General features: G+C 45.0%; 1 protein-coding gene across 3 annotated transcripts in view; it reads left to right on the top strand.

The window, feature by feature from the left end:
* The window catches only part of cblb (Cbl proto-oncogene B, E3 ubiquitin protein ligase), a 52629-nt gene that overhangs the window by 14227 nt on the left and 13906 nt on the right, over nt 1-24496 (top strand). For all 3 annotated transcript variants that reach the window (XM_030792427.1, XM_030792429.1, XM_030792428.1), the window contains exons 4-7: nt 12979-13125; nt 18775-18931; nt 20474-20595; nt 24059-24196. In XM_030792427.1, coding sequence (XP_030648287.1) covers nt 12979-13125; nt 18775-18931; nt 20474-20595; nt 24059-24196 — 564 coding nt within the window. The remainder of the gene's footprint in view (nt 1-12978; nt 13126-18774; nt 18932-20473; nt 20596-24058; nt 24197-24496) is intronic.

Here is a 24496-nt window from a genome sequence, read left to right on the forward strand (position 1 = left end):
GTTGGCGTGCGCTGATTAGACGTGATGCCGATTGGTCGCTTAGGCCTGTCGCTTCAGAAAACCGAGGTGAGGTAATGGCCTCCTGACTGGGTTTTGGTGACGAGGTAATGAGTCACAGCTGGCGCAAGATCAGTGTCGCTGCTCAGCGCGCTGCTTCACGCCCAGTAGGCACACGCCGTAGTCAGAGGTCTTGGCAGATCCCTAATGATACGCTTGCTCCCGCTCCGGAAGCTGTGCGGGCATCGCTTAATTCCGTGTAACCGTCTGGCGAAGGTGTTGAGAAATTTGTGGCTTTGCTCTGCTACCTCTCACCCACTGCCAAACAAGTACAGACGCTGAAAGAAGCCTGTGTGTTTTGAGAGGCACCAAAAGTCTTGCGCTTCTCCTCGCATGACCTGAAAGTACACCCGAACACTGCAGGCAAACAATGCTAATAACAGTCGGGGGTGATGAGAGAGAGAGAGAGAGCGTCGCCACGGCGTTCGAGCTCCGTGCCCCGTTGCCGCGAGCTATGGCAATGAAAAGCCGCACTTGCTTGATTGACGGCGTGTTATTAGTGTGCGTCATGCTCTCCGTGACAACACTAGCTTTGTGTGATGTAGTACTAGGGTGAATGCAAATACACTGTGCTAGCCCTCCAGTGAGTTCAGTCATTATCTATGTCTTGTACCAAGGTTCCACAGAATTGAGTGAGCCTTAAGTTGGAGCAGGACGAGGTGTGTGTGTGTGTGTGTGTGTGTGTGTGTGTGTGTGTTTGATAAGAGTCGGCATTAAGTGATAAGCAAGCACATTCCAGACACAAATTTACTCCATGCATACAAAGAGACCGCTTCAAGAACAATGCGGTCTTACAAAGACCAGGCAACATCATTCTTCATCCAGTGTGCCGGAGATTGGAATTGTAGCAGAATTCCGACACGCTTTGTGTTTGTGTGGCCATTGCATGAACCTCTCTATTGATCCAAATGCCACACATTACAGTGTGGGTCAATAACAAAGCATTAATAGTCCCTCTGTTGACCGTGCCTGTGCAGCCTGTTCTATAGCAGAGGACTTGACTGACCAGCACTCAGATAAGGAGAAAACACATCATTTTATTTTTCTCTACCTTTTTCGTGGAGATTGTTAATATACATGTTTTTTTTTGTTTTGTTTTGTTTTTTTAAATATGTGTCAGTAATCTCATACATATGCAGATTGTGGTGAGAGTGAACCCTGTTATCTCTCTGACTGATGGAGAAGATCAGACAGATTCAGAGCTCCAGCAAACACAGAACAGTCTCTTTCATGTAAAGGTTTTTTTTTTTTTTTTTAATTTACTTCAGGGTTTCCCACTGTAGCGAAAAGAACAAAGAAAGAGCATCTACTGAGGAAATGGAAGAGGTAATCCAAACTGTGACTGCCATCTCACTGGCCGGTGTCTGTGTTGAGGTTTACAGATGCTGATGGATAGTCATGGCTCACTGACACCGTGTTCGGTTAGACGTGAATGTACCAGTGGTGAACCGCTTAGGTTAACATTTGGACTTATGCGCAGAGGGTTATGACTAAAATATCGCATTGTTTGTCAGGAAGTTTCCATATGTGTGGTGGATTCTGAGTTTGATTCGTTCTGAGAACCAGGTCTGAGAAATAATGAGTTTTTCCAAACGCGTTCTACATATATAGGCTAGCAATGGGTTAACTGGAGGTTTCATCTTACGTGCAAAAGTAGGTTTTCTTTCCATTGTGAAACTGATCAGGTGAGTTGATTTTTATTGACTTTTTTTTTTTTTTTTTTTACAAAGAAGCCATAAATTGGGCCTTTGTTTGTTTTATTGAAAATGCCTTTCTGTAGAGCTCAAATTTTGGGGTAAAGCGCACTTTCAACCAGTAAATGCCCAGTGCTTACACGTTGAATCAAGACAAAGCAAAATCCGGCTGTTACTGGCCAATTAAATTCCATAAGATATAAGTTAATGTGTGTGTGTGTGTTTGTGTATGTGTGTGTGTGTGTGTGAGAGAGAGAGAGAGAGAGAGAGAGAGAGAGAGAGAAATAAAGACAAAGAAAGTCTTCTTTTTTGCCTTGGTTGGTGAACACACACAAATTTGAACAAACATACGCATGGACACACACAGTATCCTCACAGTTCTTTGTCTGGAGACATTTTAGCATCATCGTTTAGCCTTGAGGGTCAGCTGGTCCTTTCCATTTCAGTTTGAGGGCTAATGTGATAGTGACTCACTTCTCTCTCTTTTCAAAGGCCTTAAGCGTGAGCCAAATGTGAGTCTGAGTGGGAGATTAACTAAGGACCAATCAGAGGCCAGGGTTTGATGCATGGGGCACTGTAGGTCATACTAATCAGTCCACGGCTTTCAGGACCCTTTTCACCCAGTTATAACAGAACCCTGAGAAAAATAAGAGAGTTCAAATGCATCACTGCTCTATTGGAACGGCCCGTATTGCTTTATAATCAGCTGGCAGAGTTGACTCACCGCCGCGAATGCATTCAGTCAGCTCCTCACCCCCCTACCCCCACCCCCCTGTCCCCTGTACTACCCTGCTGACAGAGGCCACAGAGGTACGCTTGATTAACAAATTAAACCAAACAGACCATTTGGCGCCTAATTGCCGTCGCCGTGTCACGGCTAAATGTTTATTAGCATGACAAAAGCTCGCCTGTAACATTATTCACAATAAATATTATTCCCGTCTGACTGCTGACGGGGAGGCCGGGACAGAAGCAGCCCACCGGACTGATCGCGCATTTGTCAGTATTCCTCCGAACGGAGGTCTGAACTGAACTGAGAAATCCGCGTGGAAAGAAGGTCGGGATGGGGGTCACGGGGACGGGGGTCACGGGGACAGGGGTCGCGGGGACGGGCGCGCTTCCGTCGAGCACGTCTGGTCCCCTCTCTTGGCGTGATGAAGGCATGCGAGAGCTGCTTTGACGGTGGAGCATTGTGGGACAGCCAGGGCAGTTTGCCCGCGTGGGGACAGGACATTTAAATGAGGGCATGAAAGGAGCCCCCCCCCACCCCCCCACCCCGGCCGCTGGCTCAGCATTCCTAATGAGGGAGAGCAGAGCAGATGCCGGGGAGATGGGCCGGAGCAGTGAGACGCGTAAAGGTTTTGGAGGTGGCTCAAAGCTGACGGATGGGGGTTTAGGGCGATACACAAGGGAGCACACGTGTGTGTGTGTGTGTGTGTGTGTGTCACCCCCACCATGCCACGTCTCCATCATTACATCCGTCTCTCCCAGTGGAACGGAACTTAACCAGGCAGGTGTCGGATGAGACAGAAGGGTCCCGGTCTGTGTTTGCTTTGGCAAGAATACCCCCCCCCCCCTCCACCACCCCCACCCCCCCACTCCCCAAAGACACACATACACACACACACACACACACACACAGAGTGCGCAGCCTTGCCTGCTTCACTCATTCTTCCCACTTCAAAGAGAATATTTTTTTTCCTCTTTAAGGTTAGGCTACATCTCAGTGAAAGATGTACATTAAGCGCATCTGTTTGAACATGCCTCAAACAGCAGGACGGGACACAAGCTTCACTCTGTTTAGCCCTAAAGTGACCCTACGGCCTTGTACTCAGGAAGTTAAGAAGGCTGATGACTTTGTGATCTTTATGTATTCTGTCTCCCTGAACTGTATGTAGAATTACTGCTTTAAGAACCCAGATTCTCTGAGTGGGCACTGATTGGCCACAGAGTCTCTGAGTGGGCACTGATTGGTTTCAGAGTCTCTGAGTGGGCACTGATTGGCTGCAAAGGGTGAGCCCTGTTGAAGCTGTTCCGTTATTGTCTTTTAATTGAGTCTGTTCTTTTGCGACTCTGAGTTGAACTTTACATTTAAAAATGCAGAAGAGTTTAGATTCTTGACCTTTTTTTTGTATCGAGTGTTTCAGAAGTTAGCAGCAACTATTTGAGTGTTATTATTCCTGCAGTTCACACCTCATACATGTGAAGAATTACCATTTTTTAAATGTATTTTGCCGCTGTATTTTGCTCAGTATTTGAAAGAGCCAGAGGTTGACCTTAATATTTCCATTGTTTACAGTGAGGACATCCGCGTTAGCATCTTTGCGTTACGGTATCACAGCCAGACGAAAACGCCCTTTATAGATGTGTTCTGAGGTAAATGCTCAATGGTGACGAAATTAAAAAAGCTTAGGGAAGTTTAAGCTATAGACATCTGTGGTTTTAGCATGTGGGAAGATTTGTGAATAGAAAAGGTCTCTTACGCATGAAATAACGTTTTCAGTTGCTAATGCTTCATACTACCGTCATTTCATCAGAACGCTTTATCTGTACTTGGTGTACGATATATTTTCTCAAAGTTCAAGAGGGCAGGTTTTGAGTCGAACGTCGGCATTCGACAACTGCTACGCGTGCTCTGTGGAGTTTGCATTTGCAAGTGGAATGAAAGTTTTTATTTCTTTCTCTCTCTTTTTTTTTGGGGGGGGGGGGTTGGGTTCTGTTAAATTGATTGCTGATGTGTACCTCACGTACCAGGGCTCTCATGGTGAGTGTTTGTAAGTGTGTGGAGGTAGGTGTGAATTCGGTTGTTGTGTTGGCTTTGAGTCTGTGTGGTTTTGAGAGTGTGGGAGGGAGAACAGTGAGCAGCCCTGACAGATGGGTAAGTTTTGTTCTTTTAGAGCCAGGAACTGAGTGCCTAGGTCACATTTGGCCTATTGTGTAAAAAAAAAAGAAAAAAAAGGCATGCACACACACACACACACACACACACACACACACACATAACACACACTTCTCCCGCATTACTGTTCTGTGTTATTGGAGATTTTCAGCCGAATAATAATCATTAAAGTTTTACTGCAATGTGCTTGAGGGCATTTGTTTTAGGTCTTTGTGAATTTTTTTGCTGTTTGTTTCAAACAGAACAGAGGGTTTACAAACAATAATGAGGTTCAGAGGCTGCCCTTAAAAACCAAAAAATATTTATATGTATAGGCCATTGTGGTCTTTCAGCCTTATGACATTTTCCTAGAAATCTCTAATCTGCCACACACACACACACACACACACACACACACAAAGGTATTTACAAACTGTTCCTTACCTGGCCGTCTTTAGCCCTCATCTCCACTGATTAAATTTTATTAGTATTGTTATGAGTGTACTGTTGGCTCTCTCATAAACAAGTTGTTTTGAATGGTAGACTGTGGAGTGGAGTGGCTTAGTGGCTCTAAGGGTGTTGGGCGTTTTGGGTGCTGGGCATTGATTTAGCAGTAAAAGAGAGGCCTGTGATTTCTCACGAAATTTCCCTTGTCTCTTCATTAAAGCAAGGAACACATCAAGCATCGTCTGGAGATAAGACACAGAGAGGCACTCACTCAACTCCCCACCCCCCCCACCCCCTTCTCATTCTCTCCCTTGTTTCTAACACTTTCACTCACTCTGGTGCTCTCCCTGTCTTTCTTTCTCTCTCTCTCTCTCTCTCTCTCTCTCTCTCTCTCAGCTAATGGACAGGCTTGTTTCTGTATTCATCCACAAATTATTGTCAATGAATTGAATAATTCATGATAATGACGACTTGGGCATTGTTGTTCTGTGTGTGTGTGTGTGTGTGTGTGTGTCAGCCTCCCTGGCAATACCACCTTGCCTGCCTGCACGGGGTCCTGATACAGATCTGCTCTGTGCTGTAGCTGTGCCGGGGCCTCAGGGCAATGGCCATTAACGTTTTGCGGTCACCCTCTGTATCAGGGGGATCGGCCAGCCTAATGCTCCATCCCGGCCCTGCCACACTGGAGCCTGTAAGGTGTTTTAATGATGAGTCATCCTGCTCTCCTACCGGGCTAATGCGTCCTCAGACCCCAGAGATAAAGATGAGACAGGGAGGAGGCTGGCCAGGAAAGTCAGCACTGATTAGTGTTTCTCTCTCTCTCACTCTCACTCTCACTCTCACTCTCTCGTCTTTCTCAAGACTGCCCCTTTATGCATACATTAATAACTGAAACCATTTCTGGCGTCATGAGGAACAGTGTGGGTTTGACAGTTTTTCTCTTCTATAAATCATTAATTGCAGATGAAGGAAATATAGACAATGCTGATTATTATTTTTCTTTATTATTTATTTAAGTTATTTGTCAGACGTATTGATCCTGGCTGTACCTTGTTTTTTTTTTGTTTTTTTTTTGTTTTTTTTAAATGCTTGCAGTGCATGACTACCACATGCTCCCCATGTAGCCCCCCCCCCCCCCCCCCCCAAAAAAAGGTTCTTTGTTATGATTTGTTTCAGTTCTGTCCAACAAATGTCTGTAAAATCTGCAAATCTGTCTCTTTTCGGCGTCGCACTTCAAAGCGCTGAGAACATGAAAGGTGTGAACTAGAGTCATTATTTTACGCATCCTGGCAGGCTAACGTGACTGACAGTGGTCTGTTTGAATCACTTGTGTGGCGTGAGAGAGCACTGCGTACGTGAACGCGTGCGCGCGTGCGTGTATGAATAGTCAATGTAGGTCAGCATGAATCGAAAGGGAAATAATGCTCGAGACAAGAGTAAGGCCACACCTCCCAGGTGTCAGGAAACCAAGATAATGTCAGCATGTGCCGTTAAAGATACGCAGGTGTCAACGTAAAGCCGACAGACCTCAAAACCTTTCCCCTCTTTCGAGACGAGCGTCGTTAGACGGTCCCTTCGCAAACAGCCTGTCTCTGCGTGCATGCCAGAGTGCTCTCCTTGTGTCAACAACTTCTAGTCCAGAGAGTTTATCATGGTTATTAAAACTTGGGAGGTCACGCGGAGCACAGCTAGAATCTAAATTAAGCAGAGTAGGTAGCATGAAGAGGAGACACACACACACACACAGGCTGCCACCAGACACCAGCGCTGTCGTCAGTTTGAGCACAGATAAAACCTTATTTCTCAAGCGTCCTCCGTAAAAACGTCACCATTTTATAATCTTGACGGCTCATAAACGTTCTCTTAAAGATTTTGTTTGCGTTATAAATGAACGCGGTGAGTTTTTTTTCTAACGCTAAAATAGATGTAGCGTGTTGTCAGTTTTTCTTCAGTTGTGCAAATATTCCAGGAATTTGTGTCTTTTTTAGATGCTTGGTGTCTTTTATAAGTGGTTCTGATTATATCCAACTGTAGAGCTGTTAGACTGGGCAAATGGCTTTGCCTCTATTACCTAGCAGGCTTAATGGCCAAGCTGTCAATCAAATCGATGTGTAGTGTTTCCTTTCAGCCATCGCGGCTCAGAACATGTGTTAACAGCAGCACTGCAGAACAAAACTCCAAAACTGTACTTCTTTCACACATAAATAACTCCCTCCAGAAGTCCTGCAGGAATCAAGACTTTAACCTTGACAGTCAACTCAGAAGACACTATCACACTATTTATATTCCATATTAAAAGTTTTAGTGAGTATGTAGAAGTTAAAGTTGATTAGAATATAAATTTGATTTTTTCATAATTTTTTTCCTGTGCTCTTTGTAAACTGGGACTTCCGTACAAAGACAGGCTTTGAAAGTACCTCTTTTTTTTTTTTTTGCAGAGTGACCAGTTACATGTTAGAGTATCGATCTGCTGTGCTCACATAGATCAATGCTTGTTTGAGCTCTATGACTGAGTGACTTTGTTGCTGTTTGTGGCTGTGTCAGAGTGGGAGTAGTTTGTAGAGTGAAGGACCTAAAGCCCTGTCATCGTGTGGAGTGACACCCTGGATACACAGCAGAGTGCATTACCCAGCCTGGCCTAAGGGCACACCACCACACCCAGCCACAGAAAACCTGGAGAACACCACAGCAGAGCAGAGACTGGCTTCTCAGGGAAATTAAAGCGTTAGTGTGTGTGTGTGTGTATGTGTCAGAAAGAGTTAGACTCATAAAGACAAGCAAATTGGACAGATAATTAACCATGAACACAAGTACACACATGTGCGCACACACACGCACACACACACACACACGCACACACACACACACACACATAAAGGCTATGATTCATTGTGAGCTCATGGAGTCTTCAGTCCCGGTGCTGATGAGATCAGAGGCACTTGAACTTTGTCCTTTGACATTACCCTCATCGTTGTACTAATCTCTAGTATCACCCACGAGCGTTTTCTCAGCCCACTCTTGGGTGATGAATGACTCTTAGTTGATGTGAGGCCATGAAGACTGGGCTTTCGGCTGGTCGATACAATTCACAGTGAGAGCAGAAATACTCAATAGACATCTGGAGCCACTGTTGCCACTCATCAGCCTTAACAGCGTCTACGGGCAGTCAGTCTTTTGAAAGACCTGCTCTTTACAAAAGCTTGGTTTTATAGTATTTGCTTGCCGTTTGACCTAATGAATCATCAGTTCATGTGTCCATATTCTCACTTTGAATTATGCAAACTTCTTTCATAGTGAATGACTGAATGTTATTTCAAGCACAGACAGTAATTCTGGGGAATGCTAGTAGCTGAGACACTATAGGCGTGGTGTGTTGGAGACTGAACATGAAATGATCCAGAAATCCAGCACGCGCACCCGCTTAACGGAACATTAATTTTCAAATGGGGTATTAGCCACATGGTCGGCAGGTTGTGACTCACAAATTAGTTAGAAGTGATGAGCACGCTTGTCGGCTTCTCAGAATTTAGCTCAGAGTGTTTGCTAAATATGCTAAGCACGCCATATTTCAAAAGCGGAACCCGACGTCGCCCATGTGCGGTCTTCGCAAGTCCGCGTCAGCGGTTTAGGTTTTAAAACACTGACCGTAACGTGTAGCTCATAGCCTGCTTTGGTTTTCACATGATCAAAAGGAAAGAGAAGTGAGTATCCTCAGAACAGTCAGCTGTCTTCACCTCCGCGACTTCTGACCGAGTCACCAGTTTTTGCCTCACTTTTCCCTAGCGCTGACCTCCCCGAAACAGAGCGCACAAAATGGCTCACTAGTAAGAAATTGTACGAGAGTTCGCTCCATCTGTTTCACTATTTAAGCCCTTTAATGCCCCCAGAGGAACTGAGAGTGTGTAGGAGGGAGATGAGCTGCACTCTAGGGAGAAGAAGCGGCTCTTGGAGGCCTCTTGGTGTGTAGCACTCTTAAATGTTTTCGCTGGCTCATCTCATTCTGGTGTCTGCATGTTTAGTTTCATGACAAAAATGAAGCCAAGACACAGTACAGACAGGGGAAGGTGATATGACCAAACTGTACCCTTAATTTTATCCGTGATATACTTTGCAGAGATAATGAAAGCATATCTGGAGACAGAACTGCTGTACACTGTATTATTCCAAGAGCAGCACTTACAACGCTCACATCCTGCTCCCAAACGCACTTACTTACACTGGAACTCCACAGAATGGTAACTCATCCTGCCCCACACCAGTAAACCAATAGAATAAGACACTGTAGGTGGTACCTTGAAAACAGTGATACTAGTTCGACATTTACTTGATATCTTTTTTCCTCCCTTATGTGCTGACTTGACTATAAAGAGAGCACAATATGGCTGAAAAAGAAGAACTGGTTCCAAAAAAAACGTTCCACTTCAATAATGTGGAAGTGGTTTGGATTTGCCAAATCCGTCTTGAATCAATCCACTGTAATTTGCAAGCTTTGCAAAGATACTGTTTATATGACAGATGGCAACGCAGCCAATATTTTCAGCCACCTTAAACGGATACACCCCAAACAGCATAGGCAGGGAGTCTAGCGATGTGTGCGTTATATCTGAATGCATTGCCCTCAGCCACAGTTTAACCCACCCAGTCAGAGGCAACAGGACCTGAACTAACGCCTCTCACCAAAGCAGTGAGATAACTCCATCACTCAAGCAAAGGTTGGAAAGAGTAGCTTTTAACTTAACCAAAGATGTAGTCCTGATTAAAACAGGTGAAAACCAGGGCTTCAGAAGACGTAATATAAACAGTAGATCCACATCGTGACCACCCAGCTGCAAATATTTTTCCAACACCACCATTCTGCATCTGTGTGCCTAATTCCGGGAAAATATTCCGGGTAAAATGCAAAACACATTTTTTTTTTTCCAAAGACTAGTGATTTATGGTCAAATCGTACGTCGTATCCCAGTTTGAGTCCCGCCGTCCATTTGACCCATTTCCGACTGCAAACTGCGTGGTGCCCATCTGCAAACTGGCAGCTTTTCAGCTGCTCTTTTGCTTGTATTCTTAATACCCTCATGTCAGGGGTAGTGTTTTATTGTAGGGATAGATTTTCTTAAAAGGCTGCAAATGGAGTACTACATAATTTCCAGCTTGGGTGTACTGTACAGTAAATTGTTGAAAAATGAAATATTGTGATGCTGAATATAAATACCGTGATAATATATTTTGGCTGTATTGCCCATACCGAAGTACCCACCCCCTGCATGGTTGATTTGACATTTGACAAAGGTGTTGGGGGGTAGTGTTGTCTTATGTAGTTTAAAAACTAAAGTGACCCTAGTTTTCTCATCACAGAGCACAGTGGGCACTGTGGCAGTTACCTGGGGTTTGTCTTGGAACCGTCATGGTCAGTTTTCATTGCTCTCTGAAGCAATGCTCTCAGTCTTCCACTGATAAGAGGTGAGGAATCACCAAATGCTGGGAGCCGCCTGGGAGAGAGTGGGTTGGGAATTAGCATAAGTTATGCGCCTGTTGGCTGTGATTATTGCCTTGTTTATAATTCAATTTCTCCTTCCTGAGACCATCCTCTTTAAAAGGGATTAGTATATTCTCTTTCACTTTTTCTGTCTTTTCCTCAGATCCCCCCCCCCTCCCCCCCCCTCACACATGCACAGTTGCAAGGTCCCCAGTTTCTCACCTCCTCTCCATGCTTGTGATGCTGGCCTACAGCATCTTATCAGCTACTACCTTATGGGCCCTGTTTCCATTTGTCTTCATGGACACAGCACAGAGATATTTATTCATGTCCCATAACAGGGGAGGACTTGACATGCAGAGAGAGAGACCATACACACAAACCTTAACACGTGTACTCAGCATCTCCTGATTCAGTTTGTTCCTCTGATGATTCATACAAAAAAGGGAAGGAAAACATAAGGTGCGATGATGTAACTGATATCGTCGGCCAAGGGTATGCGTCTCTAACTGTAAAAGTTAGTCTCTCAAAAAAATCGAGCATCTCTCTGGGGCTCACTTGCTCGTTCAGCTAGGAAAATGAGACGCGTAGACGTCTGAGAACTTGATTTCTCCGGCTCCTGAGAACCTCGGCAAGAACTTGCTGCGGGGAAACTCTGCCTGCGTTTTGACTCCGGTGCAAAGAATGCGTACACTGTGGTAGTCTTGGTCAGACCTCATTCAGAATACGGAAACGCTTCTGTCTCCTGATCCTGTCAAACTCCCTCCGCGCCAGAAGGAGAACTAAATGAAATGAGCGAGAGCTAATTTGTCAATTTTGGGGAGGGGGGGGGAGGGGGAGGGGGGCGTAGACCAGTCAATGTGGAGTCGTTCTCGCTGTTTGTTCGTCAAAAGACTCTAATGAGATTAAAATATCTTTCTGATAAGAGGACGTAGCACATGGTTTATTGCCTCACTAAACAAATGAACTGGTGTACACACAGCAGGGCTGGATGGGGGATTCTTATCAGTTCAGTCAGTCATTGACAGGGGAGCAGTTTTGAGCGCGCTCATACTCTTAAAAGTTTTTTGTAAAACCAGGTTGTTTACAGCACCCGATGAACCTTTAGCAGCGCAGTAGGCGCTCGCTGCAGACAGAACTCCTTAATTGAAATTCATACCTTTGATTCGATTTATTTATTTATCTTTTATAAACTATCCCTACTGTGATACTTTGAAGGGCAGGTTAGAAACACCAGACCAGCGTCTGTGTTTTCCCTGCTCTCTAGAGTAATACATTTCTCTGTTTCTCTCTGAAGTGAGACCACTGCTAATAGCTCCGCTCCACTTTTGTTGTTTTTGACAGGAAGCCTGTGTAATATTGCCTGCTGATTTATGTGCTTTTAATTACAGGCCCGTACCATTCGCTTAAAAGGCGCTAATTCATTCCTATTTCCTCAGCCAACTTTTCAAACAAAACTTTAAAAGTTTTTTTAGTGAAAGGCTTCTGATGTTATTCGGGAACTGCAGGGGTCCAGCTCGTGACGTTTGCCCATAACACCCCCAGCGTGAATCTCAGCTCGTGTGTGTGTGTAGTGTGCATGTATGTGTGTGAATTCTCCAGCGTGAAGGTGTGTCTACTGTGCGTATGCTGTGTGGCTCAGAGGAGGTAGTTATCTGCGCTGTGCAGCCTGGCTCTTGTCTGCCTCTCTCCAGCGCACACTCCTTGGGCAAAGTCAGCCAGCCTAATTGAGTGTCACCTGAAAGGTTGTGCTGAAGAGCTGTTTATCAGCCTCCTCTAATCCCCCGGGAGGCTGTAGCAGGGGGTTCCAATTCCCTGCCTCTCCTCTCTGCTAGCACCAGGGGACCTTTCCACCTTACCCTCCTGCAGGGCTTTTCTATATGGAGAGTAGGATGAAAATTTGGATAATTATATATATGGCATTGACTTTGAAATGCATATAAAATTGAAGTGGTGGAGTGTTCAGGGTGTGTTGATTGTGTGATTTTTTTTATTTCTTTTTGTGTGTGTGATATCATGTGAAGGAAGAGTGATGTATTTAGTTTGTCCTCAGAGACTAGGCAGTGACAGCAGCAGCAGATGCTCTGCGGCTCTGTTTCCTAATCCAGGGTTACGGTCAAACTGCAAGGCAAACTTATAATGTCCTCTCACTAGAAGATGGGTATAGCAGCATACCTCACGCAGAAGATTCTCACGCACATGTAGCTCATATTTCCAAATACAGCAAAGGAAACTGATGTCTCACCCCCCACCCCCCCCACCCCCCCAGTCTGTGTGTTTACGCGTGCGTGTGTGTGTCTGTTTCTGTTTCTGTATGTGTCTCTGTGGTGTATATCTGAAGTTTGAATTTTTCATGGCTTGTTGAACTGACCATTCTCTCTCTCTCTCTCTCTCTCTCTCTCTCGCGCTCTCTCTCTCTCTGCTTACAGGCGAAACCTCACCAAGCTCTCCCTGATCTTCAGTCACATGCTGGCTGAGATCAAAGCCATTTTTCCGGGCGGCCAGTTCCAAGGCGACACCTTCCGTATTACCAAGGCCGACGCCGCCGAGTTCTGGAGAAGGTTTTTTGGGGAAAAGTAAGTTTCATGCAGCACAATCTTTACACAGCTCTCAAACAGTCGGTGTCGTCGCGTTAGGTTTCGATCCACTATATATGCATTGAATATTCTTCCCTTTGTAATGAGAAAGCCATGCTTCGGACTGTCTCATTGGACATGGAGGGAGGATTTGTGCGTTTGACACAGCGGGAAGGTTATTGGACTTCTTTGCAAACATCTGCTTGGCTAATTATCTGTTTCAGGCCTGTTGCTAAGTGAGCATTTCAGAAGAGTGTTATGGTCCACTGGATGGAGGCCTCAGGTGGATTTTATTCCTCCCCCCACCCCCCTTATCTGACTGGATCCTCAGACTCTTAATCTCTAAGACTAGTTTCAGCTTGTTAGCTCATGATAGTTTGAATCTCCCCTTGTTTACTCCCTTTCTCCCTTTCTCTCACTCTCTCTCTCTCTCTCTCTCTCTCTCTCTCTCTCTCTCTCTCTCTTTCTCTCTCTCTTTCTCTCTCTCTCTGTCTCTGCTCCATCGCTTGTCCGCCCACGGATAGATATTGATAGGGGTGATACTATGTACGCACGTCTGAGCTGAAAGGGGTGAGCTGAGAGAAGCTTTTTCGACTCGAGCGCGTTTAAGACCCGACATGTTCGGAGCAGCGTTCATTATTTCTCTTTCATGTCGAGCACAGGCTCCAGCAGGTCCTTCTCTCCTCTCTTAGCAGCTCATTTTCAAGGACTTCTTAAGAACTAATGCCCCGTTTATAGACTGAGATGCGTAATTCACCCAAAATCTTCAGGGCTCCTGCATCATTTCGAGTCTTCCTCTTTCAAACTTACCAACAGGTTAGAGTGAATGGACTCAGGCAGACACAGGGGTGACGGGGAAGCTAGCCTACTAGAACAGGCCCCAATAGACTGGCTTAGAGAGGGGGGGGGGGGGGGGGGGGGGGGGGCAGGGGGAACAAGAACAAGCCCAGTCCCCAGTGTGTATCCTTTTACAGCACTGATATATTATAGATTATTATGAAGCTCAGCTTCCCGGACTGCGCAGAGGAAGTGTGTCTGTCATTGATACCCTGGAAGGGCAGCATTCTTCACGTTTCACCCCAGTCATACCCCAGCCCAGCTCTCTATCGCCTGACGCTCGAACGGCAGGAACACAGCGCTACGCTTACATCATCACGCCATTCATATCGCCAGAAAACATCAGGAGAAAAGGCCCGGGCTGCCCAGCTGCACTTGTAGTCTTGGTTGAACGGACCGATAAGAGATGCTTTAGTTGAGAGGGTTTTTTTTTTTTTGTTTTTTTGTTTTTTTTATTTAAATATGTTTTCAGTTGTGTTCCTGTCCAGGGTTTGAGGAGTAAACCAAACTGTAGGAGTCAGTTTTGGAGTGTGTGTCTGCGGTGGAGTGGTTGATTTATTTCTCCCTACTGATAAGCAAGCGAATGGTGTCATCACAGGCTGTAAAGCAGGTCTTTATGTTTGGGACTACAAAATAATGTTATAAAAAAGATTAAAACAGGATACAACTAGAGCTGTTTATACAGTCTGTGAGGGTTAGCACGAAATGGCTTGAATGTGCTATTTTTTGTTTGTTTGTTTGTTTGTTTGTTTTTTGAAAATACTGAAATTCAGTACAGCGGAATGCTTGGACACCAGTGTGGGTTTGGATGTGGTGTTCTACAAAGTGACAGGAAAAAACTGCATCTCACCAAAACTGAAAATGCATTTAAAAAAAACAAAAAAAAAACAACAAAAAAAAAACTGTCAACAAAGCAGTTTCATTTTGAGTAGAAATGCAGTTGGTTTTGAAGCCTAAGCTAAACGGCATGTTTAGAAGACGTCACAGTGTTTTTGTATGAACGCGGATGTGGAGAGGTGGGGGGGGGGGCGGGGGTGTTATCGGCTTGATTAAATCTTGCTGAAACAGACTTATTAACCATCCTCATGGTCTCTGTCTTTTTGGGTGAATAGTGTGATCAAGTCATTTGATTTGTCACTTAGGCAAGATATTGATTGATTGATTGACTGATTGATTGACTGATTGATCTGTTTAGTGTAAATGAAAATGACAAAGGAGGAGGAGAGTATAGTAGACACGCACAAAGACATTACCCTAAAATGGTACCTTTATCGTTTCGTGTTTTTTTTTTTTCCCCTTCGTCATCTGGTTGCGTCGGGCATGTCGTTAAAGTAAATATTTTCCCACTGGCCTGAGGGAGCTCTTTCAGCCTCTGTCATATGAACTTGTATTGGTTATGAAACATCTCCTGTCCCCATGTGATCTTCACTTGGTTTAGTCAGTGTCATTTTTTTTAAAAATGTTTTTTTTTTTTCCCCACTTTTCTCACGTTGTCAAACATTAACTGCGGTCAAATGATCAAACTCAGCCTTTGACAGCTTTAGAGGGTGGTTTGTACGGTGGTTCGTAAGCTGAAGAGATAAGGAGGTAAAACCACAGAAACGCCGCTCTCAGCTGGACTGCTGTTTGCTTTTTTCATGCCATTGCTTTTTATGTCAGGATGTCAGCTTCATTTTCCCACCGTTATTACGACGCACTTAATGGGCTCCTACCTTTTTGCCTGAAGGATGATTTGATGAGCAATTTGTTCAGAATGGAAGTTGCTTGGTTAAATGCTTTGCTTGTCCTCGTGCATAATTTTTTAAATTTTTTTTATTTATTTATTTTTTAAAAAATTTTTGCTCATTTAAATGCAGCTCAGGAACACCAGCCAATGGAAGCTCGGTTTCCAACGGCAACGCCAAGAGTATCCAGCCAAACTGCTTTTTTTTTTTTTTTTCTTTCAATTTTTTCTTTTAATTCTCTTTTTTTCTTGTCCTTTTTTTTTTTTTTTTTTTTTAAAGAACAGTGTCTCCTGAAAAAATTAACTAGAGCGTTTGTGCATCGCTATTTTTTTCCATTTCCATAATTTGTTTTATATATCATGGAAATTTTTATGTGTGTTTCTGAGAAGGAGGTCTCTGTTGCTCTCACACTACACACATTACACTGTGTGTGTGTGTGTGTGTGTGTGTGTGTGAGAGAGAGAGAGAGAGAGTGAGTCACTGTTTGTGTGTGTGTGTGTGTGTGTGTGTGTGTGTGTGTGTTTGTGTGTGTTTTCATATAGTCATTTATGGAAAACATGTCACTCACTCTGACCAGCTCTGGGCTTGTGCTGAGTGTCACATGCATAATATGTTTTACTGCAAACAGTGGAATCTTCTGAAGCCCTTGTCACATTTCTGGCGATTAGTTCAGGCTCTGTAGATCGGTGCCCGTGGCGTTGTGTCTTTGTGGCTTGTCATTGGCTGTTGAGGGTGTCTTCCTGTCCTACATTGATAAGCTCTGACAGGCTGCTTTGTTGGCAGTATGTTTTAAAAAGCCGTGTTAGGTGCTTTTGCTGGCGGTGTCTCGGTGTCGTCCAATGAGTCACGCTCATTTTTCATGAAGTCACACCTCCTTGTTAAGTCCTCTGTTAGGCCTCAGCGTCTCCTCACCTGACACTTCTGGTTTTGACTGGAAGGAGCGCCGTCTGGATTCTGTGGAGAGGTGTAGCGACGCCTCCGTGGCTTCTGACTCCGGTGCCCTCGCGGTAAGATGATGTGAGGAATGACACGTTTGTTCATCGGGCCATCGTTTCTCGCCTTCTTCTCCAGCCTCGTTTTCAGTTTGCGTCAGGCTCGTGCAGTTGACGCGGCGTGCGTAACCCGTTAACGCAATGTCCTCTTCTGTTCCAGCCCATCTGGATGAAACGTCCTAAAAGGAGCTTATTTTTAAAAGAGATTTGCACCACACACTCCTCTCTCTCTCTCTCTCTCTCTCTCTCTCTCTCCTTCCTGCTGTTTCTCTCTCTCTCTCTCTCTCTCTCGTATTTTTTCACGACTTTGTTCTGCTCTGCTCTTTTGAAAAGGACCTTTTGGTGCCCCAACAGTAAGAAACCACTCTGTCTTTCCCTTAGGAAACTAAAGGTCATGACCTATGATAAGAATGCCTCTGTGATTAGTATTTTAAATCTCCTGTGTTAGTACGATACACCTCCATGAGAGACGTTGGAGCGGTGGATTCTCATTAGACCTAAACTCTCTGTCTTGCTGGTGCGATGCTCTGGACTATAATGAGATACATGTGTTGAGAGACTGTGTGTGTGTGTGTGTGTGAGACAGATGATGAATGCAGCTCCTAGGGTGGCGTTTAAATGTTTCATGGCTTATAATCGCTCGTTCAGTCCCACTCCGAGCGTGGTATTTGGATTTGCTTGGAGAATGGCGGTCTCATGCTTTCTTGGTGCGAGGCCCAGAGTTTTGGGATGGAGGGGGGGGCGGTGACCCTCAGGGCACTGGCCCCGTGGAACAGCGAGTGGAGATTCACACGTCGCTCTCCACAGTTCACACCCCCCCCCGCCCCCCGTGAGTCAGCTCGTTTACGAGAACTGTGACACATGTTAATTGGTTTGTTAAAAAAAAAATAGATTTCAAATTGTTTGACCTTTATCTTCTTCCCCTTCTTCCCCCTCTTCTTCTTCTTCTTCTTCTTCTTCTTCTTCTTCTTCTTCTTTTTTTTGCTGCATGGCATGACTTTCAGTCCTTGACAAATTAATGTTGTAGCCCACTGGTTAATAATGATCACCTAAAAGCACTGACTGCTAAGCTGTTACCCGCTCGTTAGACTTCATTTTGAAGCTGTGAAGATAAGCTATATTATGTGTTTAGGCAAGAGATTCCGAGTCTCCAGCACAGAAACTGCCCTGCACTGGGTCAGCTCCTCTGAATCTCTGTTCACCCTGTACTAGTGACAGATCTTTGGACTATTTTTTTTTATTTCTCCTTTTTCTCTCTTTTTTTTTTTTTGACATGATGAAAGTGACATACACCGTGGATTGACTTTAGTGGCCAAGACGCTGCTTTATTAACTGTACCCGGCCCTGAAGTGAATTTGTTCATGCTTCTTACTTTGTGTGGGATGTGTTGTCTGTTTTTTTCTGTACCTGTATCATGTGTTGTCTCACACTTTTATTTTCTTTTTCTTTTAATTGTGAAGCGTTTCCAAGGGTGTTTTTTGTTGTTGTTTTTGGGGGTTTTTTTTTTTGGTCTCTTCACCAGAGAGACAGGATGCATGTCTTTCTCTGACAGCACTTTACAGCCTGTCTAAGAGTCTGTCTCACACAGTTTTGGTTCCTCTATTTTTACTGGCCATTTTCTGAAGGTCATTGTTGGTGTTGTTTTTCCATCTGCTGAGAGTGCATTTAAGCAATGAGACACCCATCAAGCCCAGCACGTGTGTGTGACTTGTCGAGTCTCACGTTTTCTTAGGATTATCTTATGGGCCTTGTTTTGTTTTTTTATCTCTGTGTGTAGGAGTTAGCAGGTTTGCTAATGATTTATAATGCATTCTTATGTATGTGTTCATAGGTAAATGAAATGGTGTCGTGCTATTTGCTTCTAAAAGGCGGATGAAAATGTCAAACATGTACTAATAAAATGTATACACTTTTTACCCCACTTACTACTTCTTTCAGATGAATAATAAACCTACTTGTGAATGTGAAAACAGGCCAAAAAAAAGTCTTAAAAGAAAAAAATGATGCAATAATGTTGTGAAATTAACATCAGGCTATCTTTTGTTTTTGTATGTTTGTTGTGTGTGTGTGTGTGTTTGCGTGTGTGTGTGTGTCAGGACGATAGTGCCATGGAAAGTGTTCCGTCAGTGCCTTCACGAAGTCCATCCCATAAGCTCTGGTCTGGAGGCCATGGCTCTGAAATCCACCATTGACCTGACCTGCAATGACTACATCTCAGTCTTCGAGTTTGACATCTTCACCAGACTCTTTCAGGTAACCCCCCCCCCCCCTCTTCACCTCTCCTACCCCCACCTCCCAAACCCCCACACCCACACCCCCCCCCCCTTTCACCTCTCCCACCTCCCAAACCCCAAACCCCCACACCCACACCCCGACCTCAAAACACTCTGAAAAACAACAGGCATCCTTCAACCCTCTCACATCAGAGAGCAGCCCCTTCACAACAATAGAACATTTAAATGTCAGGGTTAGATCATCAGAGACAGAAAGCAATATCAGAACTGAAAGTGGGGATCACCTTACTCTCCAGCGTGGGCGAGAGGATAGACTCGCTGACAGAGATCTCCTCTTTCTGAAGAAAACAATGTTCCCACAGAAATGGCTCACGTACACCACAAAACAAAAAAAAACACACAAAAAAAGGCAAGCAGACGAGTGCAGCGTTCCTTCCCCACAAATATCAGAGGCTGTACTTTTCTCTCACACAAGTTTCCATACCGCTCCTCCACCGGGGGCGAGGAGGGGAGGTCTAGCATAACAATAATGTATCTAGTCATATCAGAAGGCAGTCTACTACCTGCCTCTCCCCACATACACTAAAGCCACGCTCGGCTCCGCCCCTCAGTCTCTCACATGTGGGCGAGAGAGGGAGAGAGAGAGAGAGAGAGAGAGAGAGAGAATGCGGGCCCTTGAGTTGGGTGAAACTGCCTGGATCTATAGCTTGCCTTTCAGGGGTTTAAGTCTCAGCTCTTGATCCTCATGTGAACCGGCCTTGCCGAAGCGCTGGGTGGAAATCTACTGCTTAAACCGCTGCTGGGCACAGAGCACCACCGCTACTGACTCTAAGAAAGAGCTGAGAGAGAGGGAGAAAGAGAGAGGGAGAAAGAGAGAGGGAGAAAGAGAGAGGGAGAAAGAGAGAGGGAGAAAGAGAGAGAGAGAGAGAGAGAGAGAGAGAGAGAGAGAGGGAGAGAGAGAGAGAAAGCAGAAAGCAGAAAGCTTTTTTGAGCAAGCCTTTTAATGACAACTTAGAGTCCATTCTGTGATGGTCTAGGTGGTACGCAATAAATAATTTAACCCTATGTATGTGTTTTAAAGATACTGAAAGATTTTTGTTGCCCAAATAAGATACTCATAGGTTCAGTTGTGCAACACATGTGATGAGTGACTCCAGCTTATCCATTGCAACGTGATCGAAAATATGACCGTTTTAAGAGATTGGTATGTAGATTGTGGAGGGGGGGGGAAAAAAACACCCGAAAATGTTTTTAACAGCTCATACAGAGAGTCTGCTTTATATTCTTTTAATAGTATCCTTGATTACAGTCATTTTGCTCTCTTTAAATGACGGCTTGTCATGCTGATAATTAAGACTAGCTTAGCTTAGTGACCTTGACTAACACACGCTACATCACTCTCTCCCCTCACGATAGGGGCGAGCAATGTGCACGAAAGCGTACTCTCGCTCCTCTGGCTCACCCTTTGGCGCTTTTTCTTCCCCCCTCCCTTCCCCCCCTTTCTCTCTCGTCCTCCTCCCTCCTCTTTTCTCCTCTTTTCTCCTCTTTTCCTTTTCTCCAGCCGTGGGGCTCCATCCTGAGGAATTGGAACTTCCTGGCCGTCACTCACCCGGGTTACATGGCTTTCCTGACTTATGATGAAGTCAAGGCCCGTCTGCAGAAATACATCAACAAGCCCGGCAGGTACGCCCCCACCCCACCCACCCACCCCCCCGCCCGCCTACCTCTCTTCTCTCCACGCGGGTGAGGAGAAAAGGGAATGAAGGAGAAGAGAGGGCCTGCGGAGGAGTGGCAGTGGGTGGAGCGTGTTGGGCGGAGAGGTGTTGTTGCTGTAATGAATGTGCCATCTGCTCACCCACACACGCAGCTGTTTTTCTTTTCTTTTTTTCTTTTTTCTTTTTTTTTTTTTTTTTTTTTGCCTTTTCAGCAGGCGATTGCTCTGGTCTGGTCTGGCAGACGGAAGCAAGCAGAGGTGGTGTGTGCGTGCGTGCTTGTGTGTGGGGGCGTGTGTGTGTGTGTGTGTGTGTTTGGGGATAGGTGGGGGATAAGGGCGCGGTGGCCGAGACTCCGGCTAATTAAAGGAGGGGCGAAACTGCGCGGCCTGCCATGCGCCCAGCTGAAACAGAGCCGTCTCCTCAGGCCGCGAGTTTCATTGTCCGTCTGTTGCGTTGGAGAGTGGAAGATCCAGCCAGGGGCAGGCAGAGGAAATAAATCCAGCCTCAGCAGATTAGCTGATTAGACTAACAACAGGGCCACTGTACACAATGAATAGCAGGGTCTAAGCAGGGTCTGGCTTTGTGATTAAAGGCACTTTAGTGTTGTGTAATAGCCAGCCTTGATAACAGAAAGGCGATGCAAACATAAGCGCTGTTTATTGCCGAGATGGCTCCCCCCCTGTTCGATTTGCACAACGGAACTGGGAACTCTATAAAAATGCATGAATGTAACCATTGTTGTTGTTTCTTTTTTTTTTTTTTTTTTTTTTTTAATTATTATTTTTTTTATTTATTTGACTGTGATTTGCTCCGTGCTAGAGGCCAGTGTGACTTAAACAAACAGAAGGAAATAGGGGGACAGTGGGTGGTCAGACCAGATTCTCTGTTCTGAATCACTGCATGCAAATACCAGTCTCCTGAAGAGGCGAGAGCAGCAGCAGCTGCGAGGGGGAGGGGCGTGAGTAAGGCGTCAGGACCTCACATGAGGGATGAGCCGTTACATGTGCCTCAGCTGTGACACACACACACACGCACACACACACGCACACACACACATGCACAGACAAAGAAAAGCTACAGTCATAACCCTGGTGACACCTCAGACAGGTACACACACACACACACACACACACACACACACACACACATATATATATAACACATTCCAATATAGTAGTCACAGAGACAGGACTCAAGCACCAATATGCGAGCACACAGTTCCAGTATGGTGGTAGCCACTGTAATAAGTTGTCAAAATCACAGGCGCGGCTAGACGGACGTACTCTCCCGTCTCTTTCTTTCATCTCCCCCTGCAACGCCAACCTCGTCAAAGTCAGGCCTTAGACACAGAGCCCAGCGTGCCATCATCAGAGCTGTTTGGTTTGTGCACTCTAGCACACGGGAGTCAGGGGCCCCTGAGAGAAAAAAAACCCCCCAAAAAAACCCCACAGCACCCAAAAGCTTATTAGCACATCCATCTCTCCTGGCTTTCCCGTCTTCCCTGCGCCTGCAGCCGAAAATAACGAACCGCTGCCGTTTTAATTAGCCAGCGGCGTAATGCGTAGAGACAGTGACAGTAAGTGTATTTTTCTGTCTTTTTTTTTTATTTTTTTTTTTTTTTTTTTTCCTGAAGTGCTTTTCCCCTGAGACACTAATCTGCTTCGGTAGCAACCTGCCTTGTGTGCAGAAGAATAGTATCTGCCTTTCAGAAGAGAAATGCATAATGGATTACACCGAATGACTTCAGTGCTTTTGAGCTGGGATCATATATCGGTCAACTTTCCCTCTTTGAGAGCTCGCAGAATGTGTCCTTGTGTTTTGTGTGTGTCTTCATCCATTTTAAAAACTCGCTATGACAGTGACTACTCTAGAATGCATAAAGTTGTGATAACCGACAGTTTGTTTCAGTGTGGAATACCTGAATTCATTTGGTGTATTGATTTTTTTTTTTTTTTGTCTTGTCAAATAGACATGACTTTCTCACACTTATCCTGGCCCGCATGAGTGTCATGAAATACGAGAAGGAAAGACACGTAATGGATTGTTACGTGTTTAAGTGTACGGCTGGCTCTCCACCAAACCCAGAACGAACTTAACACACTCTCTAGACTGACTCACGACACTATATAACTCTGGCAATAAAAAAGAATTTATTCCGTACAAAATTCGGCAAAATCCCGATGCTCCTATTAAGTGGCTTCAAACTCAGCAGAAAGAGAGCGAGACAGTGTGGGCCCTTGTTAATCAGGTTTCAACACAAGATCCAAATTCAGCCATAGAATTAAAAAAAATTCAATTGATCGGATGTAATAAAGTAATCCATGCGACAGTCCCTGGCCGGGATGGCCCCTGGGCTCTTCCCAATGAGAGCACTGTGTGGTGGTCAGAGAGGATTCGGTCTTTCATGCCCTGTCCTGCCCTCCAGCCTGACACTGAACAGATGAGCCCTCACTACTGGCGCATAGTAATCATATCAGATGCTCTACATTCGGATAGTTTTCTTTCTTTCTTTTTTATTTGCATTTCTTTTATGTCCGTTTGTTTTTCCTGAAAGGGTTATTTTGTGTGTAATGCATTGATCTATCTGAAGATTGTTTTTGACCCCCCCCCCCCCCCCAAATGAAGTATGAGAAAATTAAATCAGCATGCACTTGGAATCCATTCTACCCGACTTTAAATGGAAACAGCTTAAGTTATTTATTTCCACTTTGTAATCAGGATTTGTTTGAAATTTGATGAAAAAATGGTGCAGCGTGTCTGTGCTCCTGAATAAGACCTCTTAAACCAGCACAAACTGTCAGCCCATAATGTCACTCCATTTCTGGGGGGGGGCAAAGAATCCCACACTAGGACTAAATGTACTCTGAAGAAAGATTTCGTTTGTTGCTAGGTGATGGCATGCCTGGAGTCTTTAAATAGCGCTGTGCTAAAAGGTATATGTGGACTTCTTTCAGTAACACAGAATTCTGTGTGTTTTCGCCCAAGTCCACCGCTGACAAGTATTTCACGAGAAAGCATTGGCCCTGTTTATACAGTATGGACACTAGACACTGTGATTACACGCGCTTCATCACTGAATATGTGTTAGTCTGTGAATGTACCCGCTTTATCACTGGTGTGGGTCTGTGAACGTACACGCTTTGTCACAGGCGTTAATCTGTGAATATACGTTCTTTATCACAGGCGTTATTCTGTGATTATACCCGCCTGGGCGTCGCACAGTTTTAGCCTTAGCTGAGAGTTTACCCAAGTAAGGCTTTACTGAGAAGTCTAGCCTCATACTAGCTGACATAATAGTGTTTTGTCAAAGCATTCTATTCCAAGTGAAATGAGCTCTTATTTGCTCGGGGAGAAAGAGTGTTTTGTGTTAGAGGCGTCTCCTGTTGTGTCTAAGCGCGGCTGACTTGTCCGACTGTCACCTCTTCTCACAGCTACATCTTCAGACTGAGCTGCACACGCCTGGGCCAGTGGGCCATCGGATACGTCACCAACGACGGGAACATCCTCCAGACAATCCCCCACAACAAGCCCCTGTTCCAGGCGCTCATCGACGGCTGCAGGGAGGGCTTGTAAGTGTTTCCAGCATAACCTCATCCTAAAAGTGAAAAACAAAAGCTATAGAAACAGCGATGAAAGAGGAAGGAAACAGTCCTCTAGTTATCAGAGTTGTAACATTTAAATACGCAGTTAGCGACCGTGTAAACAGATGTAACAGCTGAGGTCAGAATTTGACTCAATGCTAGTTGTGTCAGAATTTTGTAAAATCTGTTTGTCCATAGCTGCGTTTTACAAGGGATGGAGTGTTTTATGAGGGAGTCTTTCCTATGTGTTACATGAACTGGCGGCACAGTTTGTTCTTGGTGAACTGT

This window comes from Chanos chanos, chromosome 15, assembly GCF_902362185.1.
Source record: "Chanos chanos chromosome 15, fChaCha1.1, whole genome shotgun sequence".
Taxonomy (NCBI): Eukaryota; Metazoa; Chordata; class Actinopteri; order Gonorynchiformes; family Chanidae; genus Chanos; species Chanos chanos.